Source organism: Mchenga conophoros, linkage group LG23 (genome assembly GCF_057382185.1).
Source record: "Mchenga conophoros isolate Kocher_MC1m ecotype Shallow Benthic linkage group LG23, M_conophoros_male_GT1.1, whole genome shotgun sequence".
Taxonomy (NCBI): domain Eukaryota; kingdom Metazoa; phylum Chordata; class Actinopteri; order Cichliformes; family Cichlidae; genus Mchenga; species Mchenga conophoros.
The window spans coordinates 17,311,379-17,335,255 of NC_140547.1; the positions used below are offsets into that span (position 1 = coordinate 17,311,379).

Sequence of the window (23,877 nt, forward strand, 5' to 3'; positions counted from 1 at the left end):
GATGTCACTGCAAAGTGTTTCTGTTTGCTCAGTCTGTCTAGGAAAACTTCATAGCATAAAACTACACTCAGATAACAGTTCAATGCAAAGCATTATCAACAAGAAATAGATGGGATTAGAAGGAATCCAGGACGGAAAACTGAGTAAGAATCAAAGACGAGAAGGAATGTGAGAACTAAGGAGAAGTAAAAGGGATGCACAGAGTGAATTAAAGAGAGATGACTGATGAAAAGTAAATGGCTGGAAGCTGACAGAAGAAGGAATAAACAGCACAAGACAGAAACATAAAGAAGTAGGGGAAAGAGAGAATAGAGCAGGAGGTGACAATGGATGCCAGGAGACAGACAGGTTGGTTTTATAATATGCGGGGCGATTGTGGCTCAAGAGTTGGGTGTTCGTCTTGTAATCGGAAGGTTGCCGGTTCGAGCCCCGGCTTGGACAGTCTCTGTCGTTGTGTCCTTGGGCAAGACACTTCATCTACCGCCTACTGGTGATGGCCAGAGGGGCCGATGGCGCAATATGGCAGCCTCGCCTCTGTCAGTCTGCCCCAGGGCAGCTGTGGCTAAAACTGTAGCTGCCTTCACCAGTGTGTGAGAGTGAATGAATAGTGGAATTGTAAAGCGCTTTGAGGGGTCTCGAAAAGCACTATATAAATGCAATCCATTATTATTATTATTATTATTATTATTATTATAGAGGCCAGCCTCACATTTGAAGGGCGATACCCAAAGCAGCAGCCACTGTCAGCATTCCCTAACCTTTAACTTCCTGCTAGCATTTGGGACTGTGCGAGTGGTAAAGAAAATTCAGTGTGAGAGCATGGCAGGGTGGAGAAAATCCATAAAAAGAAAGCAGAAACAGTGAACACTTACTAAGTTACTGAAACCTACCTTTGAAAAACTGCTGTAGGGCAAACCACACCTTCAGTGGTGTTTTAGGACTTAGGGGATGCTTTTGACATCGGCCCCCACTCACTCCAAGAGTATGTCGACACTATACCAGCTAAATTTGAATTATTCTGTCTATTTGAGGCCTTGTCAGAATCACTCTGATTTTCTTATATCCAGAAGCATAGCTTTCCAAAAACAGTCTCTAGAGGGTTTTAACACTAAAATGTCAGCAATGTCAGACTAAATAACACTAGATCATTTCAAAAGCTGAAGAATGGAGAATGCCTCTCCCACTCAGCTCGGCTAAATGCCAGGAAACACAGGAACGGCTGGCACACTCTCGACTCACCCCCCAAAAAATTCTCTGGAGCTGAAGGGAGGATCCAGAGGTACTCTCGGTATCTGGGAAATCGCAGCTTACGGATTTGAAACACATGCACTTCAGTGAGCAGCACCTTCCTTGCACGAATGTGTTGCCTAGGTCCAGACAAGCCAGACTGTAACGCCAATGCATGACAAAAGTCTTTGTAGAAGCAAGATTTGGCTTTTAGGAGCCAACTTGGTAATGCCTCGAGGGAAAAATGCTGTTTTTTTAGTTTAAAGTCTCTATCTGAATGAATAGAGAGCCAGAACCTTCAATCAGATCTGATAGAAAGAGCTTCAAAAATGTAATGACTTCACCCTATAATGAGGTTTAATAAGCTTTTCTCCACTGTAAGTTCTAGTTTAACCACTAAAATGCAACGTTCACAAAGGTTTGGCTCCATTAATGGCTCATCTCATAATGATACAGACTTCTATTCAGGCTTCTTTTACTGCCATGCCACTCTATTATAATGAGAAAGTCCCAGTGGGTCAATGGTTGACACAGCTGTTTTAGAGCAAGAAGGTCCTGAGCTCAAACACAGATATGGCCCTTTTCACGTTGACCAAAAAAAGGCAAGGTTAATACTCGAGTTTTTTTTCACAAGCAATAGAATACCAGGCAGCTAAGAAGAGGGAGCTTACAACACTCCAGGATTTACTCAGGGTTAAGAAGCAGACTAAGGAATAGTGCAACACTTTGGCAGACCACTCTGACAAATGATGTGTCTAATCAACGGTAACTGATTGGCGAAGTGGAAAGAGGTGAGTAGAAAGGCACTCAGCTGACAATACTGGCAGGAGGGTAGGACAGGTAGGAGTGGTATGTCTTAAACGACAGTAGAGTAAGATAGTGTCAAACAAACAGAATGAATGAAGGACAACGTGGGACACCATGACAGTTGTGGCTGGCAACAGATTTCCATCACAAGGATAGCTACTGCTAGACTGCATGCAGATCAACAGTCTTTTCAGCAGCATATTTCACAGCCTTGTAAAATTACTGGACCTTTGCTGCATATTTAAAAGTATAATTTGATATATTGATGTTATGCAGCAAACTTTAGATATTAAAGTAATAAAGGGAAACTGAAAAGACAAGATAAGGCGTGATATAAAGGGCATTGTAGAAAGGCTACAGATAAGAAAGTGATAGATAAATAGATAGCACAGATAAAGGGGTGAGACATGGAAGAACTGATGAAAGACAGAAAAAAGGGGTGTTAAGAGACAAGGTGGCTCCCTGGAATTGGCCATAGGGGATGCTTCCTGTCACCTTAAGTTAGTGTTGGCACACAGACACACAGACACAACTTTGATCAACAACCCTTGCTGATAGACTGCTGATAGCCATACACACTAGAAAGCAGCACAGAGGGCTTTCTCACAGGAGACAGGTACAATTTGAAATTGCACCTGTTATCTTATCCCCTACTGCGGCTGACAGCATTGTATTTGTGTTAGTGCGTGCATCTCTGTGTGAGGAGGCTGTACAGCTTCTCTGTATGCTTTTGACCTAACTGCATGTGGAAAGGTTGTTTTTGGCTAAGAGTCTACATGCAGAAGTACAGCACAGAGATTTAGAGGAGACTATGTGTGCATGAACAGCATGTTAGCATGAGAGGCCATGTGCTGTAACCTTGCCCGTTCTTCCATTTTACAATAACTCCATGGAGACTGCAATCTGAAATCTCAAGGTTCACACACCACCCCATCTACAGTTCATTTTACCCAATTCTGGAAGTAATACGAGATGCTGACTTTTTGGTTAGTTTGGCAAGTGAGCTCTCACCTCTCTTCTGCCTCATATTAGGGCTGGGGTTGGACCTCCTGAAGCCTGACTCTGGGCTTGATGAATCAGAGTGTTTCAGTGCCATCTTCCGCACATTCCTATTGAGAGTAGACAGATCAGTGAGAAACTGAAATAGCTAAGATTTCCACTTGTCATTTCCATCCCTGTTCTGAGAGCAGATTTTTTCAGATTCAGAGAGAAGATTTCAGATTTTCTGCAACTTGGTCATCATGGTTGCTGATTAATTTCTAATTTGTGTGATTCTCTGTTTCCTCACCTCATAGGGGCCCCATAGATGTTGAGCTGGCTGGCTTCTGTGAATGTAAGAGAAACAGAAAATTACTGATGGTCAAACTGGAGCACCGTGAGGTTTAAAACAAGGATTTGCTGCTGGAATCGCTACCTTTGAGCAAGGCATCTGGCCCCAAACATTGCTCAAAGCTACTTTGCTCATCGGTACGTGAGGGATTTTGACTTGGTTTAGTAAATGAGTAAAATATGATTGGTAAATGGAATAGGAGGAATTGGCTTGGATAGCATTTCCATAAAATATTCTGCTACTCTAAGGTCGCCATTTTCTGTGCCTGTGTTTGTTTTCCCTTTTGAGAAAAAAGCTGCTGAATTCATTAAAACTCTGCTTATTAACAAAATTGCTCAGTTTTGCCATCTTAACTGTTAGAAGCAGTCGATGTTTCCTTCTTCCTGCTGTCCAGAGCAGAGGCAGCATTTCATTATTTTTCTCTTAGCAAATATTTTCTTCGGTACCACACTGTGGATTTTGTATGTCATGCAGGCCTTGAGGTGGCTTCTGTGTCTTGTTTGTAATCCTCCACTGGTGTCTGGTCCTATTGAATCTGTGTCCTGCACTGTACTGAATACATGGCGGCAGAAGAACTACAACAGTACAAGTCCTCTTTACACAAGTCAAGAGATGATATCAGAAAGACCAAACAGAAAAGAACAAGACAGAAGAAGATACAAAACACCATCTAGTTTTCTGAAAAACTATAAAAAATCAAGGTTTCAAGCTTTACTTCCAGTACCTATCCTTTAGAGCCATGCTGCTGGCATCTTTTACAACTGGAAGCTTTTATTCTATAATTCATGAGTTATTTCAATGCTTAAATTCTCCCAGAATGCTGTGTCAACTCCATAAGCTGCTTTTACTGGACTGATATCCTGAAATCCTGCTCGGGCTCTATAAAGAAAGAAAAATCCAAACACTTAAGTTCCTGGAATGCAGCTTCAGACATCACCTACATCTAATCAACAGACTTCATAAATGCAACGTTAACAATTCTGGCCTGCCACAAGAATCCTGCTCTGAGGCAGGAAGTCTCTAGAGAAGCATCTAGTAACATAACTGTACACAAGAGGTGCTGCCTTGGCCAAATGGATAGCTCACATAAGTGAAATACCAAGCTCTGTGAATGATCTGGCTTGTTACCTCTTATACCAAGCAACCAATGAGCCTGTCGGAGAAGTGCAGACTCAGCATAGCACCGAATATTGTACTCAGCAAAAAGCATCTATTTTTTCATCATGGACAAAGTGATGTTTTATTCATAAAGGCTAGTCATATTGTGCGTAGACAGTCTGAGAAGAGAGCAGCAGCAGCAGCAAGAGTTTAAATGAGGAGTAACACCATGCATATGGCAAAGTTTATAATGTGATGCACACTCCATCCTCCATGTTTATCATTCATCTAGACAAGGGGTCGGCAACCTGCGGCTCTTTAGTCCTTATACTGCGGCTCCACGTGGTTTGGAAAAAAATTATAAGTATTTAACTGAAGTGTATTTCATTTGTGTTAGTTCTTTTTAACTTGTAGTTCTAAATTGGAAGATTATTGTGATCTTGAAATATAAAAATAAAATTATGTTATTATTTTTCATCGCTCAAAATAAGCGTCACACTCACAGAAACCATACCTGCCGAAATGCCGTGCAGACTTTCAACCCCAGGCAGGCCAAGTGGTAAAAACAAACACCGCTCACGCCTCTGCAGGCGCTGTGCGCAGACGGTCAGGAACAGAAGTCCCATTGTCAACATACCACCTGACGATGTTTACATGAACATGCTTTTTTTCTTTATTGGCTACTTTTCACACATGGTTGCTGTAGCCATACAGCCAGCTGTAGTTTTGCAGCTCGCAGCCCGACACACACCAACACAACAGCAGAGAGAGCACAGAATTTAAGCCGGCGAGGCTTGATTGCAGATGTCCACCTCCCCTGCAGCGGCACTGCAGACCACGCCCTGCCACACACATTAACCACGTAAAATAAATGTTTATGCAGATATTTTGCAAATACTTATTTTTCATTTTTTAGCAGCATAGTGCTTTTTTCCAATTATTTTTAATATTCAGATCAAGGCTCCACTACAGGCTGCAAAATCCCAAAGGTGACATAAGGATGACGGCTCACTACAGTTTTTGTTTCCTTTTTGTTATATTTTTAGTTTAGTTCAAAATGTGTTCATTCCATAAATAAAATGTTATTTTCTCTGTAGCACTTAATGTATTTCATAAGCAAAACACTTTAGTTGTTTATACAAAGCAAAACAGTGTTATCTTTATTTTAGATGTCAAAAAGTATTTGCGGCTCCCAGTGTTTTCTTTTCCATGGAAACTGGGTCCAAATGGCTCTTTGGGTGTTAAAGGTTGCTGACCCCTGATCTAGACAAATATAGGGTAAGATACATACTGAGATAATTCCAGCGGTACAAAAACTTTGTTTAACCATACTTATAATTCGGCTGCCATTTTCTAAAATAAAGACATTCTTTTAATCACTAATCACAGTTGCTTCCAATGAGCCGTTTTGCTAGGACCACTTTAGTTAAAAGACGATTGTTTTCTTCAGAAGCTCAGGAAGTATTAAATATGCACTATACGCAAACGTCAGAAATGGTGTAAAAGGGAGGAGATGGGTACGTTTGACTTGCAAAGTAGGTTGCAGAGACAACAGCAACTGTGTAATAGCTGGTATATGAGATGTGTAATGGGAAGTTTAAAGGCTATGCTTGAACTAACTAATGGGCACATTGGTTGGTGAGATCAGTCAGTCAAGAATTAGCCATCTTTCTACATCTAAAGCACTTTTGGTTCCTTTGTTCGGTTTTTAGGATCATCATCCTGCTAAATACTGTTCCATTAGAGACCCCATAAGACCCCACACCATAAGAGACCTAAAAACCTGTGAGATAACACAGTGGTATGACTTGGTCTGTTTGTATAGGCTAACCCCTATATGTTGTGCTTATCGGGATGATTTTTTTCTAAATCAGTCCAAAAAATATCCTCACTTCATTTTTACATTTTTTTTCTCGACTACAGTCTGACTTTATGATTTTATTGAGTTTAACCCAGAGTTGGCATGGTGTGCTGACATCTCTGAAATAGTGATCATGAAGCCTTTTCATAGTCATTGACCAGAAGACATGCACTCGCCTCCCTTCTTGCTGTGCAGACAGAAAGACATTTTTCTTCACCAAGTAAATGATTTTCCATCACGACTCATCATGTGAAAGACTTGTGTGCCTTGGTCTCCACAGATTATGTTTGCTTGCATGGAACAGCAGTTCAGTTCTACTTCCCTCCTTAAGCAAAATTATTTCTACTCTAAACTCTGCTTAGACTTCACTGAGTAAAGTTGACCAAGTAAGCACGACAATATCATTTATTGTAGAATGTACGCACCAAAATATACAATAAAACCTTTCTGTAGTGCATAAAATCCTTCTTGACCTTGGAAATAGATCAAGGGTGAACTTTTAACTTTCCAGTTTTTAACACAGTGGTCATTGCTAGAGTTCAGTTGTCATGGAAATGACTATGAAAGTACATTTTTGCCCTTTAACTGTTGGAAGAAAGTGCCAGAAAAAGCAGGACCTTGAGTTTAAATAATTTTGTCCTAAGATCCTATTTGCCATTATGTGGCCTGATTTAAATGATTTAAATCAGTCACATTGTAATCCAGCCCTTCCTCTTCTCGCTCTCCTATCACATCTATTATCTCTCCTCCTTTTCTCTCAAGCACACAGCTGAGATGACTGCTATGCCTCTTCTCCTTCTCGCCACCCTCCTCTCTTCTAACAATTGCCCCTCCTTCCTTTCATGTTCATCCCTTCAAGCCTCCCTTCATTCCCTCTGAGCTGCCTCTCAACCTCCATCTCCACTCTGAAAATCCCTTTGGACTCTCTCTGCCCATCTGTCTCTTTGTCTCTCTCTTCACATCATTCCACCATCTTCCTCTTTTTTTTCTCCCCATCACTTTCCATCTCCTCCCTCCCTTTTTCCTGGACTAATTTCATTCCTTCTCTCTGTCTTTCCTCGCATGGAGTCTGAGGTTTAACTCACAGCGCTGGACCGTCAGAGCCTCCTACAGCCTCTACTCTCCAGGCTTCATGACAGGAATGGTGTGCTATTAGCCAGTCTGCTCACACACAGACACAGGTACACACAGGTTGTCAGCTGGGCAGAGTGTGCAGCTCACATAGTGTGCCTTAGCTGTCAGTCAGGACCACAGAGTAGAACTGTGCAGAACTGACTGGCACAGAAAGGACTGAGGGAGAGAGAGAGGGGTGTGGGTTGCTGTGTGTACGTGTGTTTATGTGGTTTTGTGTTTTCTCATTGTTTGGTGTTGCTTCATATTGATAAAAAATATTTTCAGCACATATTGTTGTCTTGGGGTTTTTATTTTTATTTTTTTGAGTTTATAAAATGTCAGAAAATAGTGCCTAAAGTCAGCTCTTCAAATTATTCTGTCTGAACAAACCACAGAGAGCTTTTTATTTATTTATTTTCAAATTATGTAAAGGAGACAAAAGCATTAAATTCTCACACTTGAGCATCTGGAACTGTAGAATATTTAGTACTTTTGCCAAGAGGATGAATTAATTTGAATAAATCAGCCAGTGAAATTGTTAGATATTAAAGGAGAACCACTAATTTTAGATATATCAGTCAATTTATATCATACATTATATAAAGTGCTATCATAATGTTGCTTGTTTGCTATTAAAAGCAAAAGAGAATACAAAAAATAAAGCATAATTTTTCTGATTTACCCTTTAGGATCAACTTCTCTTGCATCTGTTTCCCACATCCATTCCTGCGTCCACTTTTTCATCACACTTTTATATCAAGTTCTGTTCTGACCACTGAACTAATATGAAAAGTAAGCATCAACTTCTGTGTCAAAACGACCAGACTTTGATGCTGATGATTTTTACTGTTCAAACTATACACGAAAGATCCAACAGCAGTCGGATGATCATGAGATACATCAGATTCTCCCCTGAAGAAAAAACTGGACAGACTATCCAAAGACTATCAACGCAAAAGAACTGTACCACTACTGTAACATAATAGCACATAGCAGACTGAAATCAGGGACTTTTTGCCCACATCAACACAATGTTCACCTACCAGCTGACTTACCCACTACTGCTACTAACTACTTTTTTTTTCTCTTTTCCAAAATATAATTCAGATTGAAGATTGGCCACTTTGCCACACTGGAACAGTTCCAGTGCTCATTTCATGGGCCCACAGGGACAGAAAATGGGCTTCCACAGAATAATCTTACAATAGCTGCTGCTGTCTCGAGGTGTGCTAAAAGGTGACTTTGAAGAGGAGATCAGCCAAATTAAAATGAGGTCAGGATTTTTTGATTTTGATTTAAGAAGTACCAGAACCTAGATTGCAATTTGTATGCTATACAACATTTTTTAGCGGCTCTGGACATGGTTATTTGAGGTTTGATGATATATTAATGTCTTCGATGGAATTCCATCTACTAAGCAATCTAACATGATTAGAAACAAAAAGAAGCGCTCGATAGCAAATAAAAAAACTGATGACATAAATCATTTTTCTGACAGCCTTCATTAATGACACAGTGTGTTAAAAAATGGAGAGCAAGGCAAATGTTCCTTGAAAAAAAAAAAAAGTTAATCAAACCAACAGGTACCCCTATCATAGAAGCCAGTATACAGAACTATAATTGTTCATGTTTTTATAGAGGATTGAACTTCATGCTGACTAAATGATCTGGGTCATTTAGTCAGCATGCAGTGTGAATGTTTGGGACAGCTGTGCTCTACATTCTTCATCAGTTCAGTTCTTCATCATTGTATAAAATCAAAAAACAGCTTGTTGTAAAATTGATATAGAAGCAAGCCACTGCTTGTTTCATGTAAGTCGTATAAAAACAGACAAAATTATATTGCCTGCTTCGAACTACATGTAAGTTTTATGTCAGGTCAGAACCTAAATAAAGGTTTAAAACTACAGAAGACTTAAGTCAAAAACAATGCTTGATCCTTTAAGGACAGTACTCAGCTGTTTGAATACAAGGTGCTGTAGCAGCTAAAGCTTGTCATGGTGTATTAATGCAGTGTACTTGTAGAACGGCTACATGTCACCAAGGCTAACACAGAGGGACAGATAACCATTCACTCTCACATGCACACCTATGGGCAGTTTAGAAACACCAACAAGCATTTCTTTGGACTGTGGGAGGACACGGGGAGAACATGCAAGCTCCACACATCTTCTTGCTTTGATGTGGATTTTCTTTTGATGTCATTTTATATATTTAAGTTCTAATAAATATATTCAAGGTCTGAGTTTCATTCATTCGTTAGAATGTGTGCATCAACGCACGAGGTACCATGAAGACGTTAAAAAAATAACAATGGCACAACAGCAGAATGTGTGAGTGTAAACGTTTTCATGCTAAAACCAAAAAGTTATGATTTAACTAATCTAACAGATGCTAACAGGTGAACTTATCCGAGCAGAGAGGAAACTTCATCCTTCACCTGCTGGGACTGAAGTGTGATCCTGTGAAAGATGAGGTAACACAGACGAACAGAATTATTCTCAGATGAAAAGGTGTGTGTGTGTGTGTACATACCTCTGCATGCTTCCAGCTGGCCTGTAAGAACTTTCCGAATCTCTGACACCCACATATTTTTCACATCCATGGAAGGAGCCTAGGGAGGAATAAATACATACATAGATACACACAAAGATAAATCAAGCACATATGCTGAGTGAGAAACTGATTGGAGAGGTGTGTGGTGCAACACTGCCCCCAAGAGCACACCTTGTGTATCATGGATTTCTTCCAGGAAGAATATTTCACTGAAATTACATCAGGGGGTCACATTAAGCAATAAATTAGACACATTATGCTTTATATGAATTCATTGCCATAAGGATATCATTTTCCAGTTCTTATATGCATGAATGTACAGACTTCTAAAAACCAGTCACAAACATATTTAGCAGTTTCATAAATACCCTAGCCTCCGTCATTATTATCTACAATGTGTCTGTGAAGGTTCTCAGTCATCCAGGTCATCGTAGTCAAAGGAGCTTGCAAAGAAAAGCATCTGGACTTCTTTAAGTTGCTTGAAGACGTTTCACCTCTCATCCGAGAAGCTTCTTCAGTTCTAAGGTCAAATAGTGGAGAGTCCCAGATATAAACCTAGTGGGAGTAAACCCCCACAGAGGGACAAAAGGACCCCCTGATGATCCTCTAATCGCCTGAGCCAAGGTGTGAAACTGGGTGTGGGTCCCAATCAGCCAGAGTTTCGGGTGTGTTCATTGTGAAACCTGGCCCCACCTTATCATGCGAATTCCTGAGGTCAGATGGCCCAGGATGTGAGTGGGCGTTAAGGCGTCTGGGAAGGGATCTCAAAACTGGATTATAAATGGAAGATAGCTGGTGTTGTAAACCCCCGCCTCTGTTCAAAGATGGTTGCTTACAGTGGACATAGATGGCTTCTTTCACTCCTCTTTCAAACCATCTGTCCTCTCTGTCCAAAATGTGAACATTGGCATCCTCGAAAGAGTGTCCTTTATCCTTAAGATGCAGATGGACTGCTGAGTCTTGTCCTGTGGAGGTGGCTCTTCTATGTTGTGCCATGCGCTTGTGAAGTGGCTGTTTGGTCTCTCCAATGTAGAGGTCTGGGCATTCCTCGCTGCACTGTACAGCATACACCACATTGTTAAGTTTGTGTTTTGGCGTTTTGTCTTTCGGGTGAACCAGTTTCTGTCTGAGCGTGTTGCTGGTATTTCAGACCCAGCAACATGAAAGTAACTTCCAAGCTTAGAAAAAAGTCCCGCAACCAGCTGCCAAGAAACTGTTTAGGTTGTGACATGATTAATGGTTTCAGGAAGCAGAAGAAACCAAAAATTGTTGTTTTTATTTACTAAAAGAATGGCCTAATACAGTTTAAGAGGACTGCATTTTGAAGGCTCCTGTTGACCGAATAGCTAATAAACAAAAGAAATGTGACAAGAGACCAGAAGTAGATGTTTTTAGTAAAATCAGAAATAAAAAGGTAGAAATGTAGTACTGCTCCAAATAAATAAAGTGAGCTGGGTTCCATCACAGTTTCAGAGGAAAGGGTAAGCTGAATGAATCTGAACATAAAGCAGAAAGGAAAGGTTGCATCAACATACCTGGATGATGTAAACTTCCTCTCTGCCGTTGTACCAAACCTCAAACTTTTTGCTGTCACCTTTGACATTCTCTGTGATCCCCACAGAACTCATCTGAACAGAAACAGGACACAGACACTGAGATTCAGTATGTTAGAGATGAACTCTGTCAAGTGATGCACAGAAAAAAAACTCTTTCATTAGCAGTCACACAATAAATACGCATTTTATATGTTATTCGGCACAACGCTCCCAAAGTATAACAGTCACTTAAGGTGATAATTATTTTCCAGGACATTAACAAACCAGAGTCATAAACTAAAGCCATTAAACGTCTCAGGCTAGCAGTATTCCCAAAATATTGCCATGCTATAAAGTAATGTGAATAAGCTTTGAGATTCCTATTTAAATACCAACTGTGAATTTATCATAATAACAAGTAGGGGTATACTAATAATAGTGGTAATCATGAGCTTAACTGCTGACCCCTCTTCACCCACAATACGACAAATGCATTTAGCTGAATTAATCTTATATCTTTAGATAAATTAAACTATTACAGACTTTGAGGCTTAGATGTCCTTTCTACTATCTACAGGACTTCACAGGCAACAAGTCTGTACAACTACTAGTGGATGCCACTGGCTATTTAGCAATATTCAGTTAAAAGGTTTGCTCCCTTAAAAAACAGTAGAATAGCTTCAAATAACCATCATTAAGTCCAAAATGATGTATTTTAATGGTATTAATAGGGTTACTCTATCCTAGTGGTTCTGAAACGTTCTCATTAATGAAATCTGTTTGGTTTTTGTCTGTTTTATAAAACAGCTTTTAATTATTATTTGCATAATTATGTGCATTATCTGGTACTTTTTAAAATTAAGCATCATCTTTATCTGCAATACTTAAAAGGAACTATTGAAGACAAATTAGTTGATGTTCTTCAATAAATAAATAAATAAATAAAAATGCCCCAGTAGTGGATAAATAACAACTATTGGGACCTATTGAACTCTAATCTAGTAGAGTTCAATAGATCCCAATATATCATTTAAATCAGCTTTAAATGAGAAGGTGTTTGATGTCTAATTTCGCTGCAGGCAACTGCAGGTGACAAATAAAGGCTTATTCATTCAAACAAAGTGCAGGCTATGCACACTTAACCCACACACATCCCCATCGTTATCTGACCTTGAGTGAGTGTTTGAAGCTGTAGGACGGGGTCTTTTCATGTCCATCAGTGGTCTCCTCTCGTTTCTTACAGAACAGCAGCATCTTATCATACAGAAAGAGATGCCTCTGCATAGGCTTAAACCTCGCCAGGTCCTTCACCTAAGAGCAGGTAATCTGTCACTTATCACATGCGTAAATAACTGTGTAACATTCAGAAATTAAATGTCAACAAAGACCCATGACAGATGACCCTGTAGCATCACTCATATTGTTATTATTTAAGCAAACAAAAAAATGTTCGAACAAACCTGAATACATCAAAGGCACATGGGATGGGTTTGTATTTAGCTATACATATAAATGTTAATGACTGCATCACTCTAAGCTGTTTACGTTTTGTTTCCATTGTGTCTTGGTTATTAATCATCAACTGATAACATAAACAGCAGAACAGCACTGCGCTATAATGCTTCCAAGGACAAACCTGAATGCTGTGCTGCCTGTTTAAGTTGAAAAAGAGGCAATGAAATTCATGTCCTTCAGTTTAAATATGCTCTTCTTTGCCACGTACCCTTTCTTTCATTCTTTTGCTATGAAATGCTGGTATGTTCTATATCAATAGAGTTTCCTTGCTATCTCTCATCAACAGAGCTTGATCAAATATCTAGATGTGCTTGCATATGGTTTGATGTTGTTGGTAAAAATGTGTATAAAAAACTACTGAAACGTATGCCTGTCTTTTCTGGTACTCTTCGCTGCAGCCCCCGGGCAGTTGAAGCAAATGGCTGCCCCTTACATTGGTCCTGCCAGAGGACACTTCCTGTTGAAAGGTAGTTCCTCAAACCCTCAATCATGCTTGATCATAGGGGATCATCTGATTGTTTGGATTCCAGCTGCTGTACTATTATAGGGTCTTTACTCCGCAATATAAAGTGCTTTGAGATGGCTGGTTTGTGAACTGGTGCTACATAAATAAAACTGAATAGCCGGTCACAACAGATTTGGCAACCACAGCAGAGCTATAAAAAAAAATGGAAATGAGACTCAACCAGAAATTCACTGACTGGAGCAGAACAATATGAGCTGAACACACAAAGTATCAAAGGCACTTGGGATGGGTTTGTATTTAGCTATAGATGTAAATATTAATGACTGCATCACTCCGAGCCACTTTAGCTTCGCTTCCATTGTGTCTCGGTTATTAATCATCAACTGATAACATAAACTGCAAAACAGTATTGCATTATAATGCTTCCAAGGACAAACTTGAATGCTATGATGGTTCTTTATGTTGAAAAAGAGGAAATGAAATACATGTTCTTCATCTTAAATACGCTCGTCCTTTTTTCCAATGATTCGCTATGAAATGCTGGCATGGTTTAGCCCTGAGTTTTGGCCTCCTGCTGGCTGTGCTCTTGCATTCCTTATTTAGCAATTTCTGTATCGATGATAGAGGTGCCTTGCCATTTCTCATCAAGAAAGCGTGATGATCTTCTCTAGATGCGCTTGCTTATGGTTTGGTTGTGCTTTGGACACAACTGATCCGGTTTCCACAAAGTGTTTTAGAGTGATTGTCATAATTTGACACATCAAATTATAGAGCTCCTGTTTCCTCTGAAAAGAAAAAAAAAAAGTGATCGAGGTTCTGCAGTAAAGGCCATACACAGCCTTGTTTATGAAAGGTAAACTGTAGCTGCAGATTAATTAAGCCTAGAGACCTGTCAGCAATCATCTGGCAACCTCTGCTTGTGATGGAAAAATGTGTTCCATAAGTGACTGGTAGTTGCTGGCAGTAGGGATGGGTATTGATAAGATTTTCACGATTCCGATTCCATTTTCGATTATGTTTAACGATTCAATTCTTTATCGATTCTCTTATCGATTCTTTTTAAAAAGGAGAACACTAAGGTCGATTAGCTTAGAACTTTGTTTTATATCTTCTCTTTAAACAAGATAGAAATTTAGGAGTAACATGGCCTTACAAACCCAGCAGTGAGATCTTAAGAGATCCAGCCTACGGCTCTTTAATGGGGTGTCACAGGGTCCCCGGGAAAAAAATTGTAAATGTAAAATAATAAAATAAATATTCTTCTGTTGCAATAACAAAAATAACATAAATTATTCTGCAGCAATTACACAAGAATATCCAGTAATGTTCCTGCCTACAATTAAACACATTCACTTACCAAAAATCGGGGGCATCTGCTGTGGCAAATGGGTGCAAGCCTTTGACCACAAACTTAGTCACTGCTGGGTGACATTCGTCTATCCTGGCCTGAAAGGAGACGCTACCGGTAGACTGCAGCGAGAACTGCCAGCATCTGAGCCAGCCAGACTCTGTCTGTCTCTCTCAACATGGTCACCTAAATGCAGAGTAATGGCAGGTTTGTAATAAGGCAGATCGCGCTAACATAAAATGCACTGTTAGTTGATTATTTACCTGCCGCATTAACGGGAGAGGAAGTGCAAACGTTACCGCTGCTGCTGGGTTGAGATTCACGAGTCCGGAGCGGAATTAAAAACACAACATTCATTTAAGGTTATCGCGTGTTTTGTGAGCAAATGCTTTTGCATACTCGTAGTGTTTCCTCCCTTAAATGAAATATCTACTTTGCAAGTATTGCAAGTTGCCCTGTTGTCATCCGTTCTCGTAAAGTATAACCAAACTTTGAGCCGCTTAGGCGCCGTGTTTCCTGCCAGGTAAATGACGCTCAGCAACGTGGTGACGTCATTCGGGGCGACTGGAATCGATAAGGGAATCGTTTGCAAAAATGGCAAACAATTCCAAGGAATTGAAACAGTGAGAACCGGGTCTCAACAAGAACCGGTTTTCGATACCCATCCCTAGTTGGCAGCATAAAATTGTTCACAGCAGCACCCTCTTTGCAACTGTTTTCCACTGGCAACAATCAGCAGTCTCCAGCAACCACTCGACAACCAGTCAGGTAATCTCAGACTGGTCTCCTATTTGCTTTTATTTCACTCTGAAATATGTAAAGCTAAGAAGGATGTATTTATTTTTCTTGCATCTTAATGAATGTAAAGTATCCAGACTTGTTCATTGCGACTAACTAATGTTAAGGTAAACGACAGGACATCCATAGGGCAATATTCAACACTGGTAAAACAGGAGTGTGGGAATTTACTTTGCTGTGGCCTTTCTTGTGGTCAGTCCACACATTGAAGGATCCCTGCATCAGCAGCTTCCCCAGTTCACTCAGATTTCCCTGCAAACATCAAAAGACTGTCAGATCTGTGAAACACTTTTTTTTTTGTGGTGGTGGTGGTGGTGGTGGGGGGGGGGCATAACTATTCGCAGTAGTAAATGTTTTAATACAGCTTCAGTTCAGTTATGGCACAAAAAGTTGGCAACAAAAGCTCATTATTTAAGCATACCTTTTGTATGAACAGTACAACACTTCCATGTGTTAACAATGATCTGAATGCACATGCTGGCGCTGGTAAGATACCCCCAGTGATATGTAACCCCACCCACACCCAGTCAATCACAACTCATTTAAGGGAAGAAGGAATTTGGATGTTTGCCAGAGCAAACATCTTAGCCCAGATATCATCTATGAGGAGACCTGAATATGGCAGGTCACAAAAGATTCCCATTAAACCTGCTAAAACTTGAAGAGTTATTCTAAACCTAAATTTTGAAAACCTGGGCCCTATTTCAGGAAGCCGGTTTAGAAAACTCAGAGTGAAAAACGATACTCACGGTTGAGTAACCCCAAACTGTCCGACTCAGAATATTCGGTTTCAGAAAGGCTGATAACAATTAGTTCAATCAACGCGGAGTTGCTTTAACCCCAAGTTAAGCGCGCGCACGAGGATACATAAAGCCCTGATTAGTGGAGCACAGATTAAGCGAGTCACCATGGAGACGGAGGGAAAGAAGGCGCGGTCAATGTATTTTACAGCGCTTGAGGCCGAAATTCTGATGGCAGCATATGCCGATAACATGCAAATTTTGCGGAAAAAAAGTAACACAGCCTCAGCTGCAAAACAAAGGGAGCATGCATGGCAAAACATAGCCGACAGAGTCAATGCGTGAGTGTTAATTTAAACATTGATCTAGGGATTTCCACCCATATAACACGTTATTTTATTTTATTTTATTTTTTAATTTATACATTTGATTTTGTGATGTGATGTGAGCGCAGGTGCAACCCAACAGGCCCCAAACGTTCCTGGCAGCAAGTAAAAATGAAATGTAAAAATATAGTCCAAACAGGTAAGGTGTAATTGTATTATGAGCCATAGTGCTTGGTCTGTTTGTCCGATGTAAATCAATTGCAGTTAGAGGCTACATTAATTTTCTTTCTGTAAGCACTTATTGAAATTATCTGAGCACATTACAAGTACATATTTGCTTACTCTGTATGATCAAATGTGACCCGTTATAGCCAACAGAAAAAAAGCGGAGGCCCGAAAAACAGGTGGGGGTCCTCCACCACCACCACTCACAGAGGCTGAGCAGTTGGCTTCCACATTTGTGATAATGTTGGCAGCATCATATATGATCTTCACAGTGCAGAGAACACAAATTAGCATCCATTACTATAATGGAATAATTTGTTAGTTTGAAATGCTACAGGGAACTATGTACCTGTACATTAATGCTGTGGAAAGACTTCCTGTTCACATAGTCTCCTTCATTTACTGAAGGAGCAATGATTGGAATGTGAGTGCCATCTATATAGCCAATCACGCCTGGGAACCGTGAAAATAAATGTAAAATTTAAGTAGTAGTTCAAGTATCACCACATCATGAATTAAGTTTTGTTCATCCTGATACCTGCAATTTTGTGGCATCCCTCTTTGATAAATCTTGTGGGTCTATGACCGGGGAACACCACAAACGAGTACACGAGACGTTTCAGTGCAACTGTAACATTCCTGACTGCCCGACAGACGGTAGCCTTGGAAACGTGCTCAGCGTCACCAATATTATACAGAAAGCTCCCGTTTGCAAAAAAAACGAAGTGCAATACAAATAATATGTACAGAACTGAGAGAATGTCCGGGATGTGTCACATGAGCAATATTAGGCCTGAGGATGTTATTCAAATAAATTATAGATTGTGCTGAAAAACGGTAACGTTCACACAGAAAATCATCAGGAAATGATAAAATGTCCAAACGCGCTCTAATCACTCTCTCCCGGCGGAGAGCTCTGCGGAGAATTTGGGCTTCAACATCTACTGGCTCTTCAAGGAAGGAGCACGCCATGTCTGACACTTCCTACAGTCAGGTTTCCGACAAAGAGGCGGAGAAGGTCAGGGTTAGTTGAAGTAAACCTGCTAGGGGGCAGGTTAGCTTCACGGAGTGTGTCGTCATAGTAACTCACTCAGAATTAATCTAAACTCACTTTGTGAAACCAAAAACCCAGAGTTTTCGTTAACTCAGGGTATACTTACTCAGAGTTTGCACTAAACTGGCTTCCTGAAATAGGGCCCGGGTGTGCAAAAGCTGTTGAGACTTGCCCAAAAACTCTTTTTACTTTATCCCTAGTTAGGTACATTCAGTGCTAAACTTGTAATAGAAAATAATAGCATTAGTAGTGTGAAAAAAACAGAAAAATCTGCTGATTAAACATATCTGATTCAGGTTTTAACACTGAATTTATGGTGTGACCAGTGACTTTTAAAAATGTAAGCAACAGACATTGTTTGTTGTTGTTTTAATGGGAATAAATGGTTTACATGATACTGACTTTAATCACAAAAACATGTACTACTGCATAACTAAATAGATCCATCTTATGATGTACATGTTTTTCCAGGTTTCTTGAACTACGCTCTTGGCAGGGATAAAAAGTCTTTCAAATGGCACAGCAAGCCCAAAAACATAGGAAAGAAAACATAGGAAAACACTTTTAGAAAAAGTCCATCATCCACATTCTGGAACACGTGTTTCAGTGTTTCCTGTTCATCAATAGGCTCTATGACAAAGAGGATTCCAATTTTGCTCACTAAAATATTTCAGAAAGCAAACACTTTCCATTAGATCACTTTTTCACATGACTGTACCACAACGGGAAGGTGACAAGTTATAGTAATCTGATTGCTCTAAAGTGAAGAAAGTCAAGTCAGTTGACATCACACGGTGAATTAGAGGCTGAGTAACGAGAGTGGAATAACAGCCCTCTAACTCAAGTTCGTTTTCACAGTGTAAATCATTCAGAACTTTAATGATGATGATGATGACTACTGTACACTGACCTCAAAGCCAGTGATTGCTATCTGGTGCATGGAGTCATTGACAGACTTAATGATGTCCAGCATGGTGGCTAAAGCCTCCTCCAACTCAGCCATCCCCTCACCGTTACTGCATTTTAACATCTCCTGTTAGACGGGAAAGTGGAAGTGGTTTAGAAAGATCAAGGGCACAAAATACAAACCAAAGAAAGAGAAGAACAGAGGAGCAAATAAACTTTATGTCAATCTTGATGTAGAATCATAGTTAATGACAAATTCCCTATCTTTAGGACCGCCTTCTTTTGTCAGTCCATATCAGAAATATAACCCTACTGTCTAACAGTGACGTGGAACAAAAATCACATGCACTTATCATTATTATTATTATTATTATTATTATTATTATTATTATTATCATCATTATTATTATTATTATTATTATTATTATTGTTATTGTTATTATTATTATTACTTATAGGGTCGATTCTTATATCTCCCTCTTATCAGGACATGCCAATGGCCCAATGAAAAAGCCATCAGATTATTCGAAATGCTACAACAGTTCCACATTGCTACATTGAACATGGCTAATATTTCACCCAACATTTGTTTAAGAAAATGGCAAATTTCTTGCCATAAATATAACAGTTCATATCATTTCTTAGGTTATGCGAATAGTATAATTATTTGGACTGAATTGACTGGATATCAATATTTCTAAAGTCCCAAAGAGGAGGAGAGGAGAAGGGGAGGAGAGAAGATGCAGGTGAAAGGCAGAATTAATAATAAACACAGACTGAGATAACAGGGCTATCACGTTGTGGATATCAGCTCATTTTCCAGGAACAGTTCCTCTAGTATTGAATAAACCATCACTCTGGTTGTGTCACAGGTTTCTTTTTCTTTATTTATTTTCCATTCTCACCAACAATTGACTCAATGGGAATTTTTTTTTTTTTTACTTAAAATAAATGAAATCAATGACTTAGCAAGCTTCAGTGGTGATGAAGGCTTTTCTTTAGGTTCAGGATGAAATGTAAGTGACTAATAAAAGGTTTTTCATATTCTTGCTTCTGTTATATTTTATAAAAAGTAAAAATGTTTTTTTTTTGGTTAGGCTGACCAAAAAAAGAAGAAAAATCAAATACTTGGTTGTTTAATTATCTTTTAAATTAAATTATTCATGGTAAATAGAGACTGGATATCTATTAGAAGCATGATAACTAGCCTAATAAATACAAAGAATAAAAAATAACATTAATGTACTGAACTAATTGGTTAGTTCCTTTTAAATTACATCTTCTAACCACATAACACACCTTCAGCATGAGTTGGTATTTGGTGATCCTCTGGACAGGCTTCAGCAGGTAGGCATCCAGAGACAGTTTGTGATCCAGCTTCTTCTGGCATTCCTGTTCTCACAAACCAAATGTTGTTGATCAAGAAGTGGCACGTGAAGCCTCATCGAACTCTAACCTGTTACAGCTGCATTGTGAGGTTAAGTCACCAAACAGAACACCAACATTGTAGGTGCTGTGCTCTAAAGTCTTTCTCAGAGGCCAGTAGCATGAAGCATTACTGAGGGTTCAGTGAAACAACTTCAGGGTTCGGCCTAGTTTTTTAACAGATTTGTAAAGTTAGCTACCATCTCAGATTAGGTTAAGAAGAAGTTGTAGAAATCAACTAACAGTTGTAGTCACCTGAAATTGTGTGTGTGTGTGTGTGTGTGTGTGTGTGTGTGTGTGTGTGTGTGTGTGTGTGTGTGTGCGTGCGCGTATGTGTGTGTTTTACCTGAAAAAACAGGCTGTCCCCACACTGCCTCCAGAGGATTTCAGAGCGTGGTTTATTCTGACAATACTTTTCATACACCTGAAGCTCTTCTTTCTGAGAGCACAAACACATGTCCAAGTGAGAAGAGGGAAGGCTATTTGGTTTCTCAGTTTCTGTTCAATTCAATCTTTAGTTTTAAAAGTTTGCCACCTTTCTATGAATTTATATGAATATTAAAGGAACCCTCTAGGATATGAATCGAGACAACAAATTTGTTGTGCAAAAATAGAGTGAACATCTTTGTAATTTCGCATGTTATCTGAATAAAAACAACCGTACAACAATACAAAGTATTGGACTTTAAAACCTGGAGAAAAAGGTTCCAACTAAAAAACTAGACTTATGATAGATCTATGATAAATGGCTCACCTGAAGTCTCTGTGTATTAGTACTTTTAGAACTTCAAATCTGTAAGTTAAAGACTTGGCTCCTCCCCGACTTGGGAAATTAGATTATGTGTGCAGTAACTTCTCACTATTATGTAAATAGTTTTTTAACATAAAAACTTACAGCTTTGTGTGTTTTCTTAAGTCTCTGTTGATGGATTTCACACAAACCAAAGACAACACAATAAGTATGTCAATGCTAAGCATGAACAAATTCGATTCACAGTATCAGATCTCCCTGTTTCAAAGAATGGAAGGTCTGGTTTTACCTGTCTAATGATAACTAGATGACAAAAGATTATGGCTTTGAATAACTATCATTGCTCTATATTGTTGTTAAGTCTCAGCCCATGAATAGATCATCTGTGACAAAAATCTGCTTCTCCTTACTTTCTCTACATGCCCAGTGAAGTGCGAATTTGCGCCAGTAATCAGACTCCTTGCCTGTTAGCCCGCAGACCTTTAATGAAGATCTCATTACTCTTTATCTGCCTATTTTTGAAGAATTGTCAAGTCTCGACCTTTAACTTCTTTTGTAAAAAAAAAAAAAAAATGGCTATCTCCATGCCACGTCTCAGCCTTAAAGACGTTTAAGGTTTACAACCTGAGGTCCTGGCAAGGAATTCATTTTCCAGACACCTGATTCTGGAGGGTGTCTATTTTCAGTTTCACCTGCAAAACCTTAAAGGTTTCATTAGTTCCTGTCCTCAGATCCTTCGGGTACCTTTTCTCATATTTCAAAGCAGCATTTGGTTCACTGGACTGAGGAGTTGATACTTGGAAACTGGAACAAATGTTTGCTCTGTCAATGTGTGAATTGTTGGCTGGACATTTTTTTTCACATTAAAGAACAAAAAATATTGCTAGTGAGAGACATATTTTTTCCATTATGTCATTAGTTTCTCAGATATGGCAGGAAAAGTATTCAAGTGTCCCTGGTGTGGGTGCATTTAAAGTAAGAGCAAAATATATCATGTTATTCCTTGTACTGTTAAAAGTGCACTGTTATAGCCATGGAGAAAAAAGCAACCACTAACGTAAAGGAAGTACTAATATAAACCCTTTTACAGGTACTTGCGGGTATTTCTAAATACCCACTCTTTTCAGAAAACAGGTTCCAACCAGCTCTGGTTTCTCTGCACAGTTCTCCAGCTCCATGAGAAATGTCCTGCAGAAAATACATGAAAACAAAGTAAGAAAACAATACACATTGCATCCCAATTACTTAAAACTAATTAGGTGTATGCAAATTACATAATCTTTAGGTCTAGTTACTTTAGTCTTTTAATTAGATCTTAGTTAAGTTGGTAAATCTAACTAATCATCAAAGTGATCTGTTAAGAGATGTCGTACTACCATTGAATTCATGAAATAATAAAATCTCTCAGCATTTGATATGTTTTCTGTTTTCTACTGTCAGTAAAACATGAGATTTGCAAATTAGTGTATTCTGTTTTTAAATACATTTTACACATTTTCTCAGGTTTTGATATTTAAATAAATTCACAGAGATACATATACTGATATGAACCACACATGATTGCCTTAACAAGAAGCAATGGGGAGGTGTGGTTTGTGTGCAGTGCATGCTTTGACTTCCTGTTAGTCCAGTTTTTTAGAAATTCTTTAGGGAGAGCTTTTGGTTTAAAATTACAGGATTACCTGAGTGCAACCGGTATATCATTTAATAGTACAAACTGACAGCTATTTGAATGATGCACATTTGCCATCAAGTGAAATATGTTTCTCCAGGCAAAAGATACTTTAAGAGAAGGCACATTACCAGTCATCTGGTAATCCTTTAAAAGAGGAGTTGTTCATATATCACAGTTTTCTGTGATATATCTTTGCTGACATCAGTGTTTCCAAGTTATAGTTGTGTATATGTCGAGGCCAATGGCAAAATAAAGTAAATTCCACCTACTTGTTGTGAAATTCATATATCTCCGGCAGGTTTCCAAACAGCACATCTCTTTTGTTCTCCAGTGATGGTGGCATGAGGTGGCTAAGCTCAGAGTTATTCAGCTCTGCAAAATAACCCTGGGAATCAGGGTGAGAGGGAGGTTCAAAAAATGAAATAATAAAGAAACAACAGCGAAATGTAAAAATCAGTCAGTCTCACTTCAGAGACATCAGTATAAAAAAAACAAATACACTAAAAAAATACTTTTGCACTGCTCCTTTTTTGATTGAGAAACGAATTACATTTACTGCATTACATACCACAGCATTGTACAAGGGTGTAGTCACTTCTGCATTGCTTTTTCTTTACATTTTCTTTGCACTACTTTTGCAGTGGCAGGAAACTGAGAGAATGTCAGTCTAGATCCAATGTGTATGAAAACAATAGGTAAACTGTGTCTACCTAGAATGATCCTTTAACAGTTAAAGAACTTTTTAAAATTCTATAACAATTCTGGGAGATGATTAGAAGATTTAAGGACTGTTTACTGTAGTAGCTTTGTTCTCAAGATGTAAAACAGGTGCAATTCCAAGTAAGCAGTTCAGGTCGGCAGCTTTTTGGATGCAAATAAGCCACAACCATGTAAAACGGATACAAAGATCTCAGTCACTTGAAATACTATACCTCCATGATGCTTTGCAGCTCCTCAACATACAGCCTTTCTGTTTCAATTAGTTCAGTCATGATATGCCTGCAAACAGAAAAAACTTTTTTTTTTCTTATCACACTGACTAAACTAAAAAATAAGCACAGAGAGTCACTTGTGTTCACCAGTCTTCACGTGTATTGTATGTATTTGCAGTCTGATGTTGA

General features: G+C 39.1%; 1 protein-coding gene across 3 annotated transcripts in view; it reads right to left on the bottom strand.

Moving 5' to 3' along the window:
- Positions 1–23,877, bottom strand: part of mcf2l2 (MCF.2 cell line derived transforming sequence-like 2) — a 113,701-nt gene that overhangs the window by 29,478 nt on the left and 60,346 nt on the right. For all 3 annotated transcript variants that reach the window (XM_085265685.1, XM_085265686.1, XM_085265684.1), the window contains 12 exons: positions 23,689–23,755; positions 23,026–23,141; positions 22,200–22,269; positions 20,677–20,769; positions 20,205–20,297; positions 18,910–19,032; positions 15,826–15,906; positions 12,698–12,838; positions 11,528–11,620; positions 9,972–10,050; positions 3,323–3,359; positions 3,046–3,143 (listed from right to left, as the gene is read on the bottom strand). In XM_085265685.1, the coding sequence (XP_085121811.1) occupies positions 3,046–3,143; positions 3,323–3,359; positions 9,972–10,050; positions 11,528–11,620; positions 12,698–12,838; positions 15,826–15,906; positions 18,910–19,032; positions 20,205–20,297; positions 20,677–20,769; positions 22,200–22,269; positions 23,026–23,141; positions 23,689–23,755 (1,091 nt within the window). The remainder of the gene's footprint in view (positions 1–3,045; positions 3,144–3,322; positions 3,360–9,971; positions 10,051–11,527; positions 11,621–12,697; positions 12,839–15,825; positions 15,907–18,909; positions 19,033–20,204; positions 20,298–20,676; positions 20,770–22,199; positions 22,270–23,025; positions 23,142–23,688; positions 23,756–23,877) is intronic.